General features: G+C 52.2%; 1 protein-coding gene across 6 annotated transcripts in view; it reads right to left on the bottom strand.

The window, feature by feature from the left end:
• Nucleotides 1–17,888, bottom strand: part of Dock6 (dedicator of cytokinesis 6) — a 62,246-nt gene extending 44,358 nt beyond the window's left edge. For 5 of the 6 annotated variants that reach the window (XM_075966579.1, XM_075966581.1, XM_075966580.1 and 2 more), the window contains exons 1-14: nt 17,783–17,888; nt 12,305–12,392; nt 11,645–11,820; nt 9,959–10,027; nt 9,628–9,757; nt 8,498–8,710; nt 7,149–7,234; nt 4,405–4,471; nt 4,131–4,280; nt 1,938–2,018; nt 1,692–1,845; nt 1,434–1,561; nt 1,227–1,320; nt 822–984 (exon numbers count right to left, since the gene is read on the bottom strand). In XM_075966579.1, the coding sequence (XP_075822694.1) occupies nt 822–984; nt 1,227–1,320; nt 1,434–1,561; nt 1,692–1,845; nt 1,938–2,018; nt 4,131–4,280; nt 4,405–4,471; nt 7,149–7,234; nt 8,498–8,710; nt 9,628–9,757; nt 9,959–10,027; nt 11,645–11,820; nt 12,305–12,392; nt 17,783–17,826 (1,643 nt within the window). In that variant the 5' untranslated portion in view covers nt 17,827–17,888. Of the gene's footprint in view, nt 1–821; nt 985–1,226; nt 1,321–1,433; nt 1,562–1,691; nt 1,846–1,937; nt 2,019–4,130; nt 4,281–4,404; nt 4,472–7,148; nt 7,235–8,497; nt 8,711–9,627; nt 9,758–9,958; nt 10,080–11,644; nt 11,821–12,304; nt 12,393–17,782 lie in introns of those variants that run through there. The other variant, XM_075966582.1, reaches the window with a different exon arrangement.
• Between the last annotated feature and the right edge of the window lie 302 nt (nt 17,889–18,190).

Genomic DNA, 18,190 nt, shown 5'->3' with positions numbered 1-18,190 from the left:
AGTGAAAACCTTCCTTTAATTAGACAGCAAAGGGGAGATGATGTGGAATTCAGTTCTCCTCTGTATGCTGTGAATATGTTTTATTACCACTGGTTAATAAAGAAGCTGTTTTCGCCAATGGCTTAGCAGAGTAAAGTAAAGTCAGGCAGGAAATCCGAACAGAGATATATACAGAGAGTTGGCAGAGTCAAAGAGATAACATGTAGCTGCCAAAGGAGGCAGATGCCATGTAGCTGCCCAAGAAGCAAGAGGCAACAAATTATGAGCCTCATAGTAAAATACAAAATAATAGAAATGGGTTAATTTAAGATGCAAGAGTTAGTTAATAAGGAGCCCGAGCCATTGGCCAAAACAACTTTATTCATCAACCAAGAAAAGCAACACACATACAGAAGGACATCCCACATCAAGTAACAACAAATGTTAGAGAAAAAAGGTAGGGATACTGAGATGGCTCAGAGGATAAAGGTGTCACCGCAGCCTGGCAACATGAGTTCTAGTCTGAAAAGCACACAGTAGACATCAACTGATCCTGCAAGTTATCCTCTGACCCCCACACTCACACTGTGTGCTGCACCTCCCGCTCCCCGACAAACAAAATGAATAAATATGATTTTTAAAAAAAGCTCCTAAAACCAGGTCGATAACTCCTGAAGAACAGCACCCAAAACTGTTCTCTGGCCTCCAAACACACACAGACATTCACTCAAATACACCTGAGCACCCCCTCACAATAAAGAAAGATAAATATGGGCACGTGCACACACACACACACACACACACACACACAAATGGGGGTTCCACCAGCCTGGACACTGTACCTGTAGCAGGTATGTGGGGCATAAACCTCCCGGGCAGGAAACTCCAGGACCTCCTTGGTGGGCCGCCCCCTGGGGTCTGGATAGGGCTTGACGTGCAGTAATTCAGGCGACAGGCAGAAGTGTAAGTTCTCAGGTGCTGGGGAGATGTCGATCTTGAGCTGAGCTGGGGAGAAAGAACTTGGTTTTTACCTGTCTTAGTCTCCAAAGCGGGGCACTTTTGCTGGGACTCTGCCTGTCTCCTGGTGTCCTGGTGTCCTCTGGGGGTTGCACCCATTAGGAGCAAAATTCAACTGCCCAGTTCCTTCCACTGTCTATCCGGGCCCCGGGGTTAGTCCCCAGTACCCCAGGATGGTCTGGTGAATGACCATGTAGGCAACAGTTCTTTATAGGGTGTCACTCACGCACCAGTCACAGGTCGCAAACGCCTCAGCAGGGACGATGGTCGCCGCATGTCTGCCAGAAACTTGAAAAGGTCCTCATCACTGAGACGCTCTGCCTCCTGCCAGTTACAGGTTCCCCAAGGCAAGGGGTTGAAAGTCCCCAAGATGAATGGGGCCTCGGTAAGAATCCCTGTTTCCTTCCTCCCAGGCCCCTGTCCTATACCAAGGTCACCTGTTTAAAGAAGTTGGTGACAGTTAAAGTGGCCGGGCGGAAGCTGGAGAAGCTGCAGGCATCGTCCCCACTACAGCCTCGATCCTGGGGCCCCCGACGGCGGCGTTCTGCCCAGGTAGGTCTGCGCTCTAGGAGAGACGGGCATGGGGGGGGAGGGGGGCGGGGGGGGAGGGCGCAGGAATGAGAAGGGTGATGGTGGCAGAGGAAGGGAGACGGGTGTAATGACGCTGAGAGACAGCAAACGGCACGCGTCCTCACCGCCCTCGGAGTCAGAATCCCGGTCCTGAGGCCCAACACTGCTCAAGATGTTCGCTAGGTGCACAGCCGTCCAGGCGAAGGGCATGCGGTAGCGGCCGAGCCTGGTGCAGAACTGCTCGGCGGCCAGGCGCAGCCTCTCCAGCTTCTCTTTGTTCTGAGGGGAGATGTACCCACAGCTCAGCGTCCCTCCCCATGCCGCACCCTCAAAACCTACCCTCCCACCCTGCCCAGCTCACCCACACCTACCTTCACTGTGTCTGCCTCCTTCATCACCATGTAGGGCTCGCAGCACTCGCTGATGTCCCCCTGCTGAAGCACCTTTTCCAGCTGTAGGGCAGAAGGACCCAGCAAGGGACTCCTTAGCCCCCTTCCAGTCTTCTGGACCCTCGGTGACCCACAGATACTTCATTCGAGACTGAGAATGAACCCAGAACTCCTGCATCCTAGCAAGCCTGTATCACTATTCTCTAGCCCATACTGACAGCCGCCATGGCTCCCACGGTCCTCAGTACTGACTTCTAGCACGCTGCTGGCCAAGTAGCTCGTATTCAGATGTGTCTCAATCCCTTCATCCATCCCACCTTAAACTGTGGATATTTTCTCTACATCCTCCCCCCTCCACCCCCATCCAGGATTTCACTATGTAGCTCTGGCTGTCCCAAAATTCTCTACATAGCGCTTTGAACTCACAGAGATTCATCAGTCTCTGCCCTCCCAGGACTGGGATTAAAGGTGCGCACCTCTACACCCAGCTTTTTTTCTTTCTTAACAGAATTTATTTTTAATTATGAATGTGTCTGAGTGTAAGTGCAGTGCCCATGGTGGCCAGAAGAGGGCACTGGATCCACCCGGCATGGGCGCTGGAAATTGAACAAAAGTCTTCAGCAAAAACAGTGGGTGCTCAACTGCTAAAGCATCTCTCCAGCCCCCAGCCCTCATTTCTCTTGTTTTGAGACAAGTTCACACCGCAGCGCCCTGGTTGTCCTGGAACTTGCTCTGTAGACCAGGCTGGCCTCTAACTCACTAAGATCCACCTGCCTCTGCCTCCTGAGTGCTGGGATTAGAGGCAGGCGTGTGCCACCAGCATCTCTTTATCTCTCTTACACTGGGGATAGTAGAAACCAGGGCCTCCTTTACCACTGAGCCACGCCCCCAGGCCCTCACTGAAGGATTCTAGAACACCCTACTGCTGAACCACGCCCTTTTCCACTTTTATTTTGAAATTGAGTCTCATGGGCTGGATTCAGATTTGCAGTCCTCCTGTGTTCTGGTTGGCTTTTTGTCAGCTTGGCACCTGCCAGGGTTTTCTGGGAGGATGGAATTTCAATGGAGGAAAAAACACCTCCCCTCAGATTGGCCCATAGGCCAGTCTGAGGCACTTTCTTGATTAATACTGATGTGGGAGGCATCACTGTGGGCGGTGCCTCTCTGGGCAGGTGTCCCCGAGGTGTATAAGAAGGCAGGCTGGCAGGTCAGGAAGAGCAAGCCAGGAAGCAAGCAGCACTCCTCCATGGCCTCTGCTTCAGTTTCTGACTCCAGGTTTCTGCCTTGAGTTCCTGCCCTGACTTCCCTTCACGATGGAGTGACCAGAGAAGTATAATCTGAAATAAATCATTTTCTCCCCAAGTTGCTGTTGGCCATGGTGCTTGTCACAGCATAAGCAAGCCCCAATCTCCCTGGTAGCTAGGCTTAATAGGCATATGCCATCACACGAGCACACGGATCACATGGGCACACGCCATCACACGGGCACACGAATCACACGGGCACACGGCATCACAGGGCACACGGCATCACATGGGCACACGGCATCACGGGGCACACGGCATCACAGGGCACACGGCATCACGGGGCACACGGCATCACGGGGCACACGGCATCACGGGGCACACGGCATCACGGGGCACACGGCATCACGGGGCACACGGCATCACGGGGCACACGGCATCACGGGGCACACGGCATCACGGGGCACACGGCATCACGGGGCACACGGCATCACGGGGCACACGGCATCACACATGCTACATTTTTGTCAGTCCACACTGAAGCCTGACTCTGAATGACAGGACAGGAACTCCAATCCTAAACACCTCAAGAGTTGTGGGACCCTAGGCAAGGTCCTTACATGTTCTGTGCCTCAGTTTCCCCACTGCAACCTTCATCTTGAAGAGCTGATAAACTGCTTCACTGCTGTAACCTAACTGATCTAACCTTTACTGAAAGAAACCCCAGAACACATTAGCACACCTTTCCTGCCCCATCACAGAGGCAGATGAGACTGTTCTGTGCATGTTTAAGACAAAGTTTCTATAAACAGTCTAATCCGGTTCAAACTCACAATCCCCCTGCCTCCAAGTGCTGGAATCACAGTCTATCCCACTGAACCTCTGGTTCCAATTATGATAAACCACCCCCTTGTGGGGCCCCAATGGGCACCTTGACAACCAGGAAGATGTCAGGAGACGGGTAGGTTACAGAGAAGATGGCGGAGCGTGCCAAGGTGGAGATGGCCGGGTGGGTGCCATGGGCCCGGAGCAGTCCCTTCACGGAGTCTGAGTTTAGGTCAAAGTAGAAGTTTTCTGAAATCTGGGAACATGAGAGGCAGCTAGCTGGGAAACACTGCTCCACAGCTTTCCACCAAGGAGGAGGAGGAGGGACAGGGGAGACACCTGGGGAGGCAGGAGAAGGGATCAAGGGGGAAGGTGCCTACCTTCTTTTTCTCCCGTACATCATACAGGGCCAAGGTGCCAAAGATGGGTTCAATTTCAATCTCAAACCTGCGGGTAAATGGGAAGCACTCTGCTTGTGCCAGCTGTCACCCACATCCTCTGCCCTCTTCCTCTTCTTCTTTGCTTCCCCCTTTGGGACAGGGTCTGATTTAGCCCAGGTTGGTTTCCAACTCCTATGTTTCCAGAAAAGACCTCAAATTCCCAATTCTCCTGTCTGTCTCTCAAATGCTGGGTGACAGGCCTGTACCATCACACCCTGTCTCTGCCGTGCTGTGGACAGAACCTGGGGCTTCGCATGTGCCTGACCAGCATTCTACCCGCTGAGGTATGCCCCAGCCCCTGTGGGCTTTGATGGGGACATGAGACTTCCTACTATTTTAGGCAGCTCTGTGCATGTATGAACTCATCAGACCTTCCCCTCCCCTGTGAAGTGAGTGTAGATGGGGAAACTGAGGCACAGAACAGCATGGGTAACCTGCTTGAGATCTTAACATTTGTAAAAACAAGGGTCTGGCTGGGCGGTAGTAGTGCACGTCTTTAATCCCAGCAGTCGAGAGGCAGAAGCAAATGGATCTCTGTGAGTTCAAGGCCAGCCTGGTCTACAAGAGCTAGTTCCAGGACAGCTAGGGCAGTTACACAGAGAAACAGAGAACTCTGTCTTGAAAAAAAAAAACCAAAAAACCAAAAATCCAAAACAAACAAGGGTCTGGCTATGGCCTGCCCACCCTCCTACTGAGACACAGAGTGGAGAGGCGGAGCCTGGCTCTGAGCTCCCAGGAGCAGCAAGAAGAGCGTGGGAATGGAACAGAGCAGGAAGTGCACTCAGAGCCTGGCCCTGCCCCTCCTGGACCTTATTTCTGTCTAGATCAGAGCAGGAAACAGAAGTTCCATTCTGGTCCTCGGCTCCACACTCCAAAGTTAGGAATGAAGCTGTTGGCTCAGGTAGTCATTCAACACTCACTCAGTGAGTTCCTGTTGTACACAGGATACAGAACTACGGAGTGGCTCACACAGACCTGTGATAGACACTTGGAGGAAAGGTCTTGGGGCTCAGAGAGGCTCTGGGCACAGCTTGGGGGACCAGAGGGTAGGAAGAAGCACGGCATTTCCCAGGGAGGGAGCTGGAGCTGCTAGTGGGGGGACTGGCTGAGTGGGAGGAGGTGTGTGTGTATGTGTGTGTGGTGTGTGGTGTGGTGTGTGTGGTGTGTGTGTGTGGTGTGTGTGTGTGGTGTGTGTGTGTGGCGTGTGTGTGTGTATGTGTGGTGTGGTGTGTGTGTGGTGTATGTGTGTATGTGTGTGGTGTGTGTGTGTATGTGTGTGTGGTGTGGTGTGTGTGTGGTGTGTATGTGTGTGTGTGGTGTGTGTGTGGTGTGTGTGTGGTGTGTGTGTGGTGTGTGGTGTGTGGTGTGTGTATGTGTGGTGTGGTGTGTGTGTGGTGTGTATGTGTGTATGTGTGTGTGTGGTGTGTGTGTGTGGTGTGTGTATGTGTGTGTGGTGTGGTGTGTGTGGTGTGTGTGTGTGGTGTGTGTATGTGTGGTGTGGTGTGTGTGGTGTGTGTGTATGTGTGTGTGTGGTGTGGTGTGTGTGTGGTGTGTGGTGTGTGTGGTGTGTGTCCGTGTATGTGTGTGTGTGGTGTGTGTGTGTGTGTGGTGTGGTGTGTGTGTGTGTGTGTGGTGTGGTGTGTGTGTGGTGTGTGTGTGTGTGTATGTGTGTGTGTGTGTGTGGTGTGTGTGTGTGGTGTATGTGTGTGTGGTGTGGTGTGTGTGTGGTGTGTGTGTGTATGTGTGTGTGGTGTGTGTGTATGTGTGTGTGGTGTGGTGTGTGTGTGGTGTGTGTGTGTGTGTGGTGTGGTGTGTGTGTGTGTGTGTGGTGTGGTGTGTGTGTGGTGTGTGTGTGTGTGTATGTGTGTGTGGTGTGGTGTGTGGTGTGTGTGTGTATGTGTGTGTGTATGATGTGTGTGTGTGTATGTGTGTGTGGTGTGGTGTGTGTGTGGTGTGTGTGTGTATGTGTGTGTGGTGTGTGTGTATGTGTGTGTGGTGTGGTGTGTGTGTGGTGTGTGTGTATGTGTGTGTGGTGTGGTGTGTGTGTGGTGTGTGTGTGTATGTGTGTGTGGTGTGGTGTGTGTGTGGTGTGTGTGTATGTGTGTGTGGTGTGTGTGTATGTGTGTGTGGTGTGTGTGTATGTGTGTGTGTGTGGTGTGTGTGTATGTGTGTGTGGTGTGTGTGTGTGGTGTGTGTGTATGTGTGTGTGGTGTGGTGTGTGTGGTGTGTGTGTATGTGTGTGTGGTATGGTGTGTGGTGTGTGGGGTGTGTGTATGTGTGTGTGTATGATGTGTGTGTGTGATGTGTGTGTGGTGTGGTGTGTGTGTATGTGTGTGTGGTGTGGTGTGTGTGTGGTGTGTGTGTATGTGTGGTGTGTGTGTGTATGTGTGTGTGGTGTGGTGTGTGGTGTGTGTGTGTATGTGTGTGTGTATGATGTGTGTGTGTGTATGTGTGTGTGGTGTGGTGTGTGTGTATGTGTGTGTGGTGTGGTGTGTGTGTATGTGTGTGTGGTGTGTGTGGTGTGTGTGTATGTGTGTGTGGTGTGGTGTGTGTGTATGGTGTGGTGTGTGTGGCATGTACTGATGTAGAGGAAGCATGTTTAGGCATTTGTGCCTTCAGAGAGGGGAAGGAAAAGCCCATGGTGTCCTTACAGGGAAACCCATCTTGGCTGCTCTCTGACTCACTTGAGTGACAGACACTTGACCAGAATCCGCTGTCCAAAGTGCTCTCGGGGTGGCTCTGGGAGGCTGCAGCGTTCTACAGCTTCATCCTGTGGGAAAGAGGGGACATCTGGGATGGTTTCTTCAGGACTGTTCTAGAATGCCTGGCCTGAGGTGAGCTGCACCAATCCCGGCTCCAGTCCCCCACATCCCAAGCTGGATGGAACTTTCCACATGGTGTTTCCCAGCCTGGAATGCCTCCTCTCCTTCTAACTCAGCCATATCCCCACTATCAATCATAAAGCATGCTGGTCCATTCTGTTCAGAGATATACAGGAAGTGCCAACAGATTCTGTTTGGATAGGTACAGTGTATAAAGAAAGCACTCACTGAATGCTAGACGGACAGACAGACAAACAGTACAAAGTCTCTGAGTTTAGCAGTTGGGTTTCCAACTCTGTGGCTTGGCGAGGGTTGTGAATGTATTACCCACACAACAGCACGTGAGAGAGTCAACACTTTAGTTTAGAACAGGGCTCTGAACAGCGAGAGGCTAAGTGGCATTCTGAGCCTCCCAACGCAGGTTAGACGACAGCACGCAGTAAGAGGCTGTGCTACACGTTCTCTTTGTTTTATTCTGAGACATGGTTTTCTGCAGTCCTCATTGGCCTGGAATTCATAGCCAAGGTTGACCTTGAATGTCTGATCCTTCTACCCCCACCTCCCAAGCGCTGGGATTATAAGCACGGAACACCATGCCAAGCTTGAATGCATTGTTTGTTTGGTTTTTCTTTTTTCGAGACAGGGTTTCTCTGTGTAGCCTTGGCTGTCCTGGAACTCACTCTGTAAACCAGGCTGGCCTTGGACTCACAGAGATCTGCCTGCATCTGCCTCCTGAGTGCTGGGATTAAAAGAGTGCACCGCCACCACCCTGCTTGAAAGCATTTTTGACTTATATATTTTAAACTTCAAAAATATTTGTTGGTATTTATACCAATAACCCCATGATAGCCAAGGAATATTTCTATTCTCTACAAACCCTGCAAATACTGACTAAATATACGGCCAGCTCTCAATAAATGGTTAAACAAAACATAATGGTATTTACTAGGAGCCAAAGAAAATGGCTAGACATATAGAGACACATACGATAGGTGGTCAGCACACGGGTTAATTAAATAGAGAAGTATACAGTAGGCATACAATGGATATTGGTTAAATAAATGTAGAGATAAGCACTTAGTGCTCAATAAACGTCATGAGCTGAAGGTGGGAATATAGTAGGCAGCCAGTAAACACTGGCTGGATACACAGGGACCTAGTTGGGTGGTTAGACTCTGGTCTGGAGAGCGGCAGTGAGCCCTGGCACCCACCTCATCAGGTGCGGGGTACAAGGTGAGCAGGGCAGGGGCCCGGTGCTGCCGCCTGAGGGCTTCATTGCGCCGGTCCACGTCCTCGGGGGCTGCCCGCTCAAGCAGGGCTGGTAGTAGTGAGTCCGCAGCCAGGTTCCTCAGGCTGAAGATGCCAGAGGCCCCACTGCTTCGAGGGGTGTCCTCTGGAGAGCCTGAGCAGTGCTGGGAATCGTCCTGCAGTTGAAAATGTGACAGCGCTGAGCACCAACTGTATGCCCTACTCTCCTGTCCCTGTAGACCTCTAACCCTCATGGGAGAGAAGCTGAAGGTAAGCCAAGGTGGGGTCACCGCTACAAGGGCCACTTGGGGGTTTGGTTGGCCTCTCCAGAAACTTCTAGAAATACTTCTTTGTAGGGAGCTCTCTATCACTGATGTAGGAGGCCACCATATCCCACAGGTGACCCTTCTCTGACCAACTGGAGCACACCTAATGGTCTCTGGGCTAGACCAATCAGAGTCTTCCCTGGGACTTTGGTCACTGTTGCCAGGGAAAGGAGAGTTCTTTCTTCCAGGTGATTGGTTGACCTAGGATCACCCTGTCAGCTGTCTCATAGCTCTGACTCCAATCTAGTTCATCTCTGCGACCTTGATTCTCTGACCTGTCTATGAGCCTCGGTTTCCCCTTGCATCTAGTTTTCTTGTTTTTTTTTTTTTTCATTTCCCTCCCTGCCCCCCCCCCCCCCCCCCGGCTGAGGATGAAACCCATGCCTTGGCTTTGCACAGCACTGAGCTAAATCCACACCTCCTACAACTAACTACCTCTAACTACAACCATTGAAGCCTACTAGCAAGAACAAATGATTATCGGTATACAGTAGGTGTTCAGTAAATGCTGGCCAACAACATATAAGCACTAATAACTTTGCTCTCCTCAGTCTCTCTGCCGTGAAGAGGGATAAGCGTTGTGGCCCCGAGTCACTGGATGAACGGAGCACAAGCGGCAAGCCTCGGGTATCCAAACAGCATGTACTTGACAAATGTGCGGAATCGGGACTTTCAGTCCCGCTGTCTATTTCACTCACTAGGATCAAGGCTAACAGGGCATTTTCCTGAGTCCAAACCCTCAGTAATCTCAGCCAGCAGCCCCTCACCGTGTCCTCAGGACCCATCCTTTCATCCCCAGAGGTATCCTGCTCGAAGACCTGGCAAGTGAGGCCTTTCTGTCGCTCTCGCTGTGTCTCCGTAGTGACAGGGCTGTACGCCGTACTCAGGTGCTGGTACCTAGCAGGGGTGTGGAGCAGGGCCAATCAGGTGATACAGTGATACAGTAAAGTCACGTGACAACTACCAAGGCCCCTTCTTACTAAAGAAGTTCAGTTGCTCTTGGACCGTACAGTGGGTGACTAAACAGAGGGGCCAACCACAGACTGCAGCCCTGCCACCCTCCTTCCTCTCCCGTGAACCGCTCTGGGTCGGACGCACCTTCTGCGTACAATGACCCAGTCCTCCGAGTACATCGCCACCGCAGCCCTCACCTGGGCGTCCAACTTTCTACAGCAAAATACAACGAGGGTAAACAGAGGCGGGGAACATTTCCAAAGGCCTAGGAGAAAAGAACTGTCGGTACCAACGCTTGGGAGGCTGAGGCAGGGGAATTTCTCTGAGTTACAAACCAGGCTGGGACACAGTGTGAGATTCTGTCTTACTAACAGCAGACTAAGCATGCAGCTTAGTGGTAGGAACCAGCTTCCTATTCACCAAGCAGTGGGTCATCCTCGGCACTACGTAGACCACCACGCCCTGGGGCAGACAGGCATGATCTGTACTGGGATCCCGGCAGCAAGGAGACAGATTCAGAAGAACCAGATGTTCAGGTCCTGGCCTGGGCTACATAAGACCTACCTCAAAACACAAACTCAGGCCGGGCGGTGGTGGTGCACGCCTTTAATCCCAGCACTTGGGAGGCAGAGGCAGGCGGATCTCTGTGAGTTCGAGGCCAGCCTGGTCTACAAGAGCTAGTTCCAGGACAGGAACCAGAAAAGCTACGGAAAAACCCTGTCTCGAAAATCAAAAAAAAAAAACAAAACAAAACCAAACCAAAAAAAAAAAACCAAAAAACCACAAACTCAACAGGCTGCAGAGATGCTCAGCAATTAAGAACCACAGGCTGGGGGCTGGAGAGATGGCTCAGTGGTTAAGAGCATTGCCTGTTCTTCCAAAGGTCCTGAGTTCAATTCCCAGCAACCACATAGTGGCTCACAACCATCTGTAATGAGGTCTGGTGTCCTCTTCTGGCCTACAGACATACACACAGACCACCGGCTGCTCTTGCAGGGGACCCCAGTTCAGTCTACAGCACCCACATGGACTCATAATCATTTGTAACTCCAGTTCCAGAGGATCTGACGCCCACTTTTGACCTCCATGGGCACCAGGCACACAGGTGATGCAGGGACATGCATGCAGGTGAAACACCATATGTGTAAAATTAATAAATCTTTAAAAAATAAAAAGGCGGGGGGGGCCTGGAGAAATGGCTCAGAGGCCAACAACACTGACTGCTCCTTCAGAGGACCCAGGTTCAATGCCCAGCACCCACATGGCAGCTCTCAATTGTCTGTATGTCTGTAACTCCAGTTCCAGGGGATCTGGCACACCTCACACAGACATACATGCAGGCAAAACACCAATGTCCATAAACAACAATAAATTAATAAAAAAAGAAGTGAAAAAGAAAATGCAGCTGGAGAGATGCTGGGCAGGTACAGTGCTTGCCACACAAGCATAGAGACTGGGGTTCAGATCCCCTGCACCCATACAACAACAGTGGGTGAGCATGGTGGCCCACCCAAACCCCAGACTCAAGAGGCAAAGCAGGGCACCCCTAGAGCAAGCTGGCTGGAATGTGAGAGACTCTGCCTCAATACATCAGGTGGAGAATGAAAAAGGAAGATTCCTGAATTCACCTCTAGCCTCTGCACACTTACCTATCACACACACACACCCACAACAACAATTTTTTTTTTAAGTCAAAGATGTCAAAATGGAGGATCAGAGAAGGAGAGTAATTTGCCCAAGGCCACACAGGCATCCAGGGCCTGGAGTTGAAGCTGGGAGTACGAGACTTTGGGAGAGGGAGTGAGATGTCTGTGTGTGTGTAGAACGCACCCATCCTCGGGAACCCCAGACTCTGTGGTCCGACATTCTCGGGGCTGCTTCAGTAGTTCTAAGTCATCGGCTGGAAACTCTATCAAGTCCCTGAGGGGACCGGGCTCAACATCAGGTGGCCGGCTCAGAAGCACGTCCTCGAAGTCCAGGGGTTCTATGACCTCCGTCAGAGGGACCTGATTGAAATACAGTGGCCATGGCTCCCACTGGTGACAGGCAGGGAGTATGCTCACAGTTGACTTTAGACTGCAGGAGAGGGTGGTGGGAGCCTCTGAGGGTCGACGGGAGCCCGCAAGCTCAGACTTTCCATAGCAGCTTGGCCAGCGCCCTGCCCCCTCTCCCCAGGGACTCCAGGAAGGAAATCACACCCTGGCGTCTGGAAAGACTCTAATGGTAGAAGGAATGGTCGGAGACAATTCCTGAGGCCCCACCTCTTCCCCCCGTGGCAGGAAGTCTCTTCCAGCCCCCAGTCTGGGGCCCCATCTGGGTGGTCCAGGAAGCCGGTATCATCCCCAGACCACCCTTGGAACACACGACCCTGCATTTGCACAGATGTGGGAAGGACAAGGACCCCCTCCTCCCTGGCCATTGAAGGCAGATGGCCAAGCAGCATCAGAGGAGGGTGTGCCCACTGCTGCCAGACACTGGGCAGGGACTCACCCCCAGGGAACTACTGGAGCGTCGGCTGGAGTGGGGTGAGCCGCTGCGTTCGCGGGACACCTGCTTCCGGACCTCGGCAGCCACTGTCCTGGGAAGACAGAAAAGGCGTATGAGAACAAGAAAACTCGGGAATGGGGGGGCGGGCTTATTTGTAAGAGAGAACTTGGATGGTGAAAGGAAAAATAAAAACACAACGAGCTTTAAAAAAAGATGGCTCAGCAGGTAGAAGTCCATGAACACCTGGGCTCAGACCCCAAGACTCACATGGTAGGTGGGAGCTGACTCCCTAAGGCTGTCCCCTTACTTCGGGTGCCAAGCCAGTAAACTAATTAAAAACTGGGGCTGGGAATGGGAGTAGCACAGTGGTGGAGGGCTGGCCCTGCTGCTGTAGCAGGCCCTGGGTTCCAATCCCAGGGTTGCAAGCACTGCAAGAATAAATAGATAGATAAAAGCTGCTGGTCCCTTCCCACATCAGACAGGGAAGTGTCACTGTGCCTGCCAGATGTGAGGAATGACAGTTTCCTCCCCATCACCTCCCCTCTTAGACCCTTAATGTCTAGAGGAAGACACCATCCCTCCATCTTTCCTGGGTTCTTCAAACACATCAACTGGGCACTGCACTCGGAGCAGGAACCTATTCCCTCCTGTCTGTGAAGCTCTGCCCAGCCTCAGTTTACCTGTTTACAATTACCCTGACCTCAGAGGGACCAGTGAGCATTCTGTAAGTGTATGTTCTCAGGGAGTCTAGGATGAGGCTGCCAGGGTGGAGAAGCCACCAGGACCCTCAGCTCAGAAAGAACGGCCAGATGCCAGGCCTGCTGCACTGGAATCCCAGCCTTGGAGGAGGTCGTGTTGATTCTAGGTGTTCAATAATGTTTCTTTTGTTTTGTAATGCTGAGGATGACTTCTGGCCTCCTGCATGCTAGAAAATGTTGCAGCTGAACCATGTCCTCAGCCCCTCACTGGGGGATTCTAGGCAGAGGCTCTACCACTGAGCCACACCCCAGCCCCTTACTGGGGGATTCTAGGCAGGGGCTCTACCACTGAGTCACACCCTAGCCCCTCACTGGGGGATTCTAGGCAGGGGCTCCATCACTGAGTCACGCTACAGCAAAACAAAACCAAGAAAAAGCCAGCTAGCCAGTGTATGGATAAAAGTCAAAGACAATTCATGGGGGTTGTTTTCCTCCTCCCACTATTGGCCCAAATTCGGGATGTCAGGCTGGGTGGCCTCTTACCTGCTGGGCCGTCTCAATGGCCCCAGCACCAAATTAAACTTAGGTTTATTATTTATTTTAAGTGCATGAGTGCTTTGCCTGCATGTATGTGTGTAACCCTCAGAGGTTAGAAGAGAGCGGGCATCAGATTCCCTGGAACCGGAGTTATAGCTGACTGTGAGCCACCATGTGGATGCTGGGAACCAAACCTGGACCCTCTTAACCCCCGAGCCATTTCTCCAGGCCCCGCGAAATGAAAATGAAAATGAAAATGGAAGGTTTGTGCTCAGATTCAAAACCTGCAAAGCAGACTCCTCTGAAGCACGCAGGGCTCCAGGATTAGTATTTTTAAAAGATGCAAGGACGGGGATGGAGGCTACACCTCATCTGAGGTGGTCTTCGGCTGGAGAAAGCACAGGGTTTGGGGAGGAGGGGCAGGATGAGAAACAGCCCTTGGCCTTGGAAAACAGTGGTGGGCTTGCAGCCCCAGTCATGGGAACTGCTGCTCTGTTACTATGTACATGTCCAAATTACTACGATGGCCTTATGCCCCATTGTTCGGCAGTAATGGGTAGAAGGGGTGTGATGTGTATCCAGATGGAGGCCAGAGGTCAGCTTCTTATGTCTCTTCTGGTACCATCCATCCTACTTCCTGAGAAAGAGTCTCTCCATTGGGATAGGTTGCTGGTCAGTGAGCTCCGGGAGCCAACCATTCTCCATCGTCCCAGAACAGGGGCTAAGGTGTTCCACCACATCTGGCTTTTACATGGATGTTAGGGATTGAACGTGCGTAGGTCCTCATGCTTGCATGGCTGTTTGTTGACTGAGTTATCTTTCTGGCCCCCCAACATTTTGAAACAGGGTCTCATGTATTCCAGGCTGGCCCCAATCTCACTGTGTAATCCAGGCTAGGTTTGCACTCTCAACCCTCCTAACTTCCATGGCTCACACGCTAAACCTCCTCTACATTCCTCCTCGCAAATCTGATTGGTTCAGGCATCCTAGGAGAACACCTCTCTCTCTCTCTCTCTCTCTCTCTCTCTCTCTCTCTCTCTCTCTCTCTCTGACTCAGTACAGATATCAGCACCTAGAAAACTCTCTTCGCCACAGAGACACAGACACTCAGAGACACTACAATGACACCCCTCACTGCAATGGTTGAGACACCTACCAGGGACAGTGCCTGCTGCCCAAGCTGAGAACCCACACCAGATAAACAGCCTCCAGCACTGCAGAAACAGGGACAAGAGGATCCCTGGGGCTCCCTAACCAACCAGCTTAGCTGGAGCTCCAGATCCCAGTGAGCAACCCTGCCTCAAAAGGTAAGATGGAGGGAGGCTGGCTCAGTGGCAACTTGCTGCCAAGCCTGATGAGCTGTAGAAAAGGACTCCTAAAAGCTGTCCTCTGACTCCATACATGAGCTGTGGAACATAGGAGGGGCACGAGCTGATTTCACATCTACACACACACACACACACACACACACACACACACACACACGCGTGCGCGCGCGCGCGCGCGCGCGCGCGCGCGCACACAAGGTTCACAGTGGTGGAAGTCCAGGATGTAGGAAGAGGCCACATCCACTCCTGGAATCTGACTGAGAGAGACAAAAGAGGCAGATGTGATTGTGTAATCCCCACACTTGAGAGTGGGAGACCGAAGCAGGAGCCTTGCTGCCAGTTCAAGACCAGCCTAGACACAGAATGAAACCCTGTCCCATAAAACAAAACAAACAGAAGAGCTGGGGACGACTCAGTAAGTGCCTGCCATACAAGCATCAGCTTGGGGTCCTGTAGCTGGAGGTAGCGGCAGACATACCAGAGCTTGCTGGGCAACCAGCCTTGCTGAATCTGTGAGCTTCAGAACCCACTAAGAGGCTTGCCTCAAAAACCAAGGTGAGGGTGGCAAGATGGCTCAGTGAGCAAAAGCCCTTGTTGCCAAGACTGATGACCACAGCTTGATCCCTGGCATCTATACAGTGAAAGAACCAGACTCCTGTGAGCTGTCCGCTGACCTCCCATACACACTGGCACACACAAGTACACATAAAGTAAGTAAATGAAAATACACACAGGGCTGGAGACCTGAGTTCAATTCCCAGCAACCACATGGTGGCTCACAACCATCTGTAATGAGATCTGGCGCCCTCTGGCCTGCAGGCATACATGGAGGCAGAATGTTGTATACATAATAAATAAACAAAATCTTTAAAAAAAAAAAGAAAATACATACATACATACATACATATATATATATTTAAAAGTTAAACACACAAGGAAAATGTGGTACATTTACACAATGGAGTACTATACAGCAAAAAAATAACGACAGCTTGAATTTTGCAGGAAAATGGATGGAGCTAGAAAACATTATTTTGAGTGAGGCAACCCAGACACAGAAAGACAATTATCACATGTACTCACTCATAGGTGGTTTTTAAACATAAAGCAAAGAAAGCCAGCCTACAAACCACAATTCCAGAGAATTTAGACAACAATGCGGACACTAAGAGAGACTTACATAGATCTAATCTACATGGGAAGTAGAAAGTAGAAAAAGATAAGATCTCCTGAGTAAATTGGGAGCATGGGGACCTTGGGGGAGGGATGAAGTGGGGAGGGGAGAGGCAGGGAAGGGAGCAAAGAAAAATGTAGAGCTCAATAAATAGCAATAAAACAAAACAAAACAAGTTAAACATGCACAGTGCCTCACGTGGTCATCCCAGTACTCAGAAAGCTGAGAGGTAGGATGATTGCTGAACTTTGAAGCCACCTTGGGCTACATGGTCAGTTCTGGACTAGTTAGAAGAAGGCGAGATCCCTTCTCCAAAGGAAAGCAAGCCCAAAGCAAGGTGCTGGCCATGTGGCTCTGCTGTTAGAGGACTTGCCTGGCATGCAGAAAGCATGCGTTCCGGCCCCAGCGCCACTGAAACTGTGTGTAGTGCACGCCTGTAAACCTAGCGTTGGGCAGGAAAGCCTGTCTCAAACAAGCAAAACACAACCAAGTGTAACCAAGACTCCACTCAGATCCCTGATGTTAGGGTTCATCTGGGAATTTGTGGGTAAACTCAAAGGATAGGTGAATACAGGGTCAGGTCTCCATGCAAAACCGTCTTCCTATCAAACTTCTTGGGAAGTCTTGGGACACTTCCCCAAAGTGCATTAGGACCCCAGCATCATTTTCTGATCTTAGCCTGGGCTCCACAGCTCCTATTCTCCTAGACAACACCCGTCTTGCTCACTTGAACCAAAACTCAAGGACATAGGGACTTAAGAGACAAGAAACACATGGTACTATGAGACCTGAAAACTGTCCAATTGCTCTGCTCCAGGTCACATCCCTCCTCTATCCAGAATTCTCTATGGCTCTCACTTCACCTGGGGCCAAAGTCAAAGTCCTCCTTCTGGTCCGCAAGACTCTCTAAAATCTATTCCCTTTGTGGCCACAGGGCCTTTGCACTCGCTTCTTCCCTGGATGATGGACCAGTGATCTTTTCCCTCCTTTAGGTAGGTGCTTGAATGCACCAGCCCCTCCCACATAGCCGATGAGCAGCCCCCCCCCCCAGCCTCCCTACCTGCTTCCTGTCTTAGAGATCCCCACCATATCACTGTCACATCTATCTGGCACCTGTTTGTCCCACCATGGCAAACCCAAGAGAGGGGCTACTTCTTGTGTTTCCATTAGTGTGGGACCCACAAGCGGCGTCTCCCACCTAAGGATGGTCAGTGGATCAGATTCCAGAGATGATTACGAACCCGCCCCAGTTTTGAGCCTTCTTCCAAGCTCTCTCCCAATCACCAGTGGTCACGGGAAAGGATCCCCGAGCATCTGTCGTCTGTCCCCCTCCACCGTCTGCCCACCAGCTGGTTCAGTCCCCAGCCCCCTCGTCCCCCCTCCTGCGCCCAGGCGGTGTGGGGAGAGGCTGAGGCAGGAGACTGAGGGGGGCTGTCCCCAGCTGTCCTCCAGCTCCGGCAGCTCCTTCTTCCCAGACAGCTGGGTTCTGGGACCCTAGGCGGGGGAGGGGCTGATAATTTCCTCCGGCCGGTGAGGAAAGGACAGGAGAGAAGCTGGAGGGTCGGGATGCAGCCCCGGCGCTCCGGGGAGCCCGCCCGCACCGACTCAGGACGCGCTTCCTCCTCCGGGAAGTCCTCGGGGAGCCCGGCACGCCCCCGCTACCGCTCCTCGCCAGCCCCCAGCACTCGCACTCGCCCCCGCTCATCCTGCCCGGAACGACAGTGTCCGCGGCCGCACTCGCTACCTGTTGATCTTGTGAGCGAAGGCGCGGCGCTCAGAGGCCGCCATGACGCCCCGTGTCCCGCCGCAGTCTCCCGAGTCTGGGAAGTCGGACTGGGCGGGGCCGGCGAGCGGACGGGGCGGGGCCTGTACTAATGGGGCGGAGCCTGGGCTAGGGACCCGCCTCAGCCGCGGAATGAGGCTGAGAGATGGGACTGGGCCCGGACGGGGGTGGAGCTTTCCCTAGGGTAGGGCGGGGTCTTTCTGGGATAGGGCGGGGCCAGCACTGAGAGTAGAGCAGAAACGTTGGGAATGGGGAGGAGCCTGTTCTCCGACTGGGGACTGGGATGGAGATAGCGCTGACAAGGCTTAGAGCCAGGCTGTGATGGGGGCTGTCCCTGCTCTAAGATGAGGAGCCGGCTAAGACTGGAGA

This window comes from Microtus pennsylvanicus, chromosome 3 (genome assembly GCF_037038515.1).
Source record: "Microtus pennsylvanicus isolate mMicPen1 chromosome 3, mMicPen1.hap1, whole genome shotgun sequence".
Classification (NCBI taxonomy): Eukaryota; Metazoa; Chordata; class Mammalia; order Rodentia; family Cricetidae; genus Microtus; species Microtus pennsylvanicus.
The sequence above is the reverse complement of the archived record's forward strand: the minus strand, read 5'-3'. Positions and strand labels throughout refer to the sequence as shown.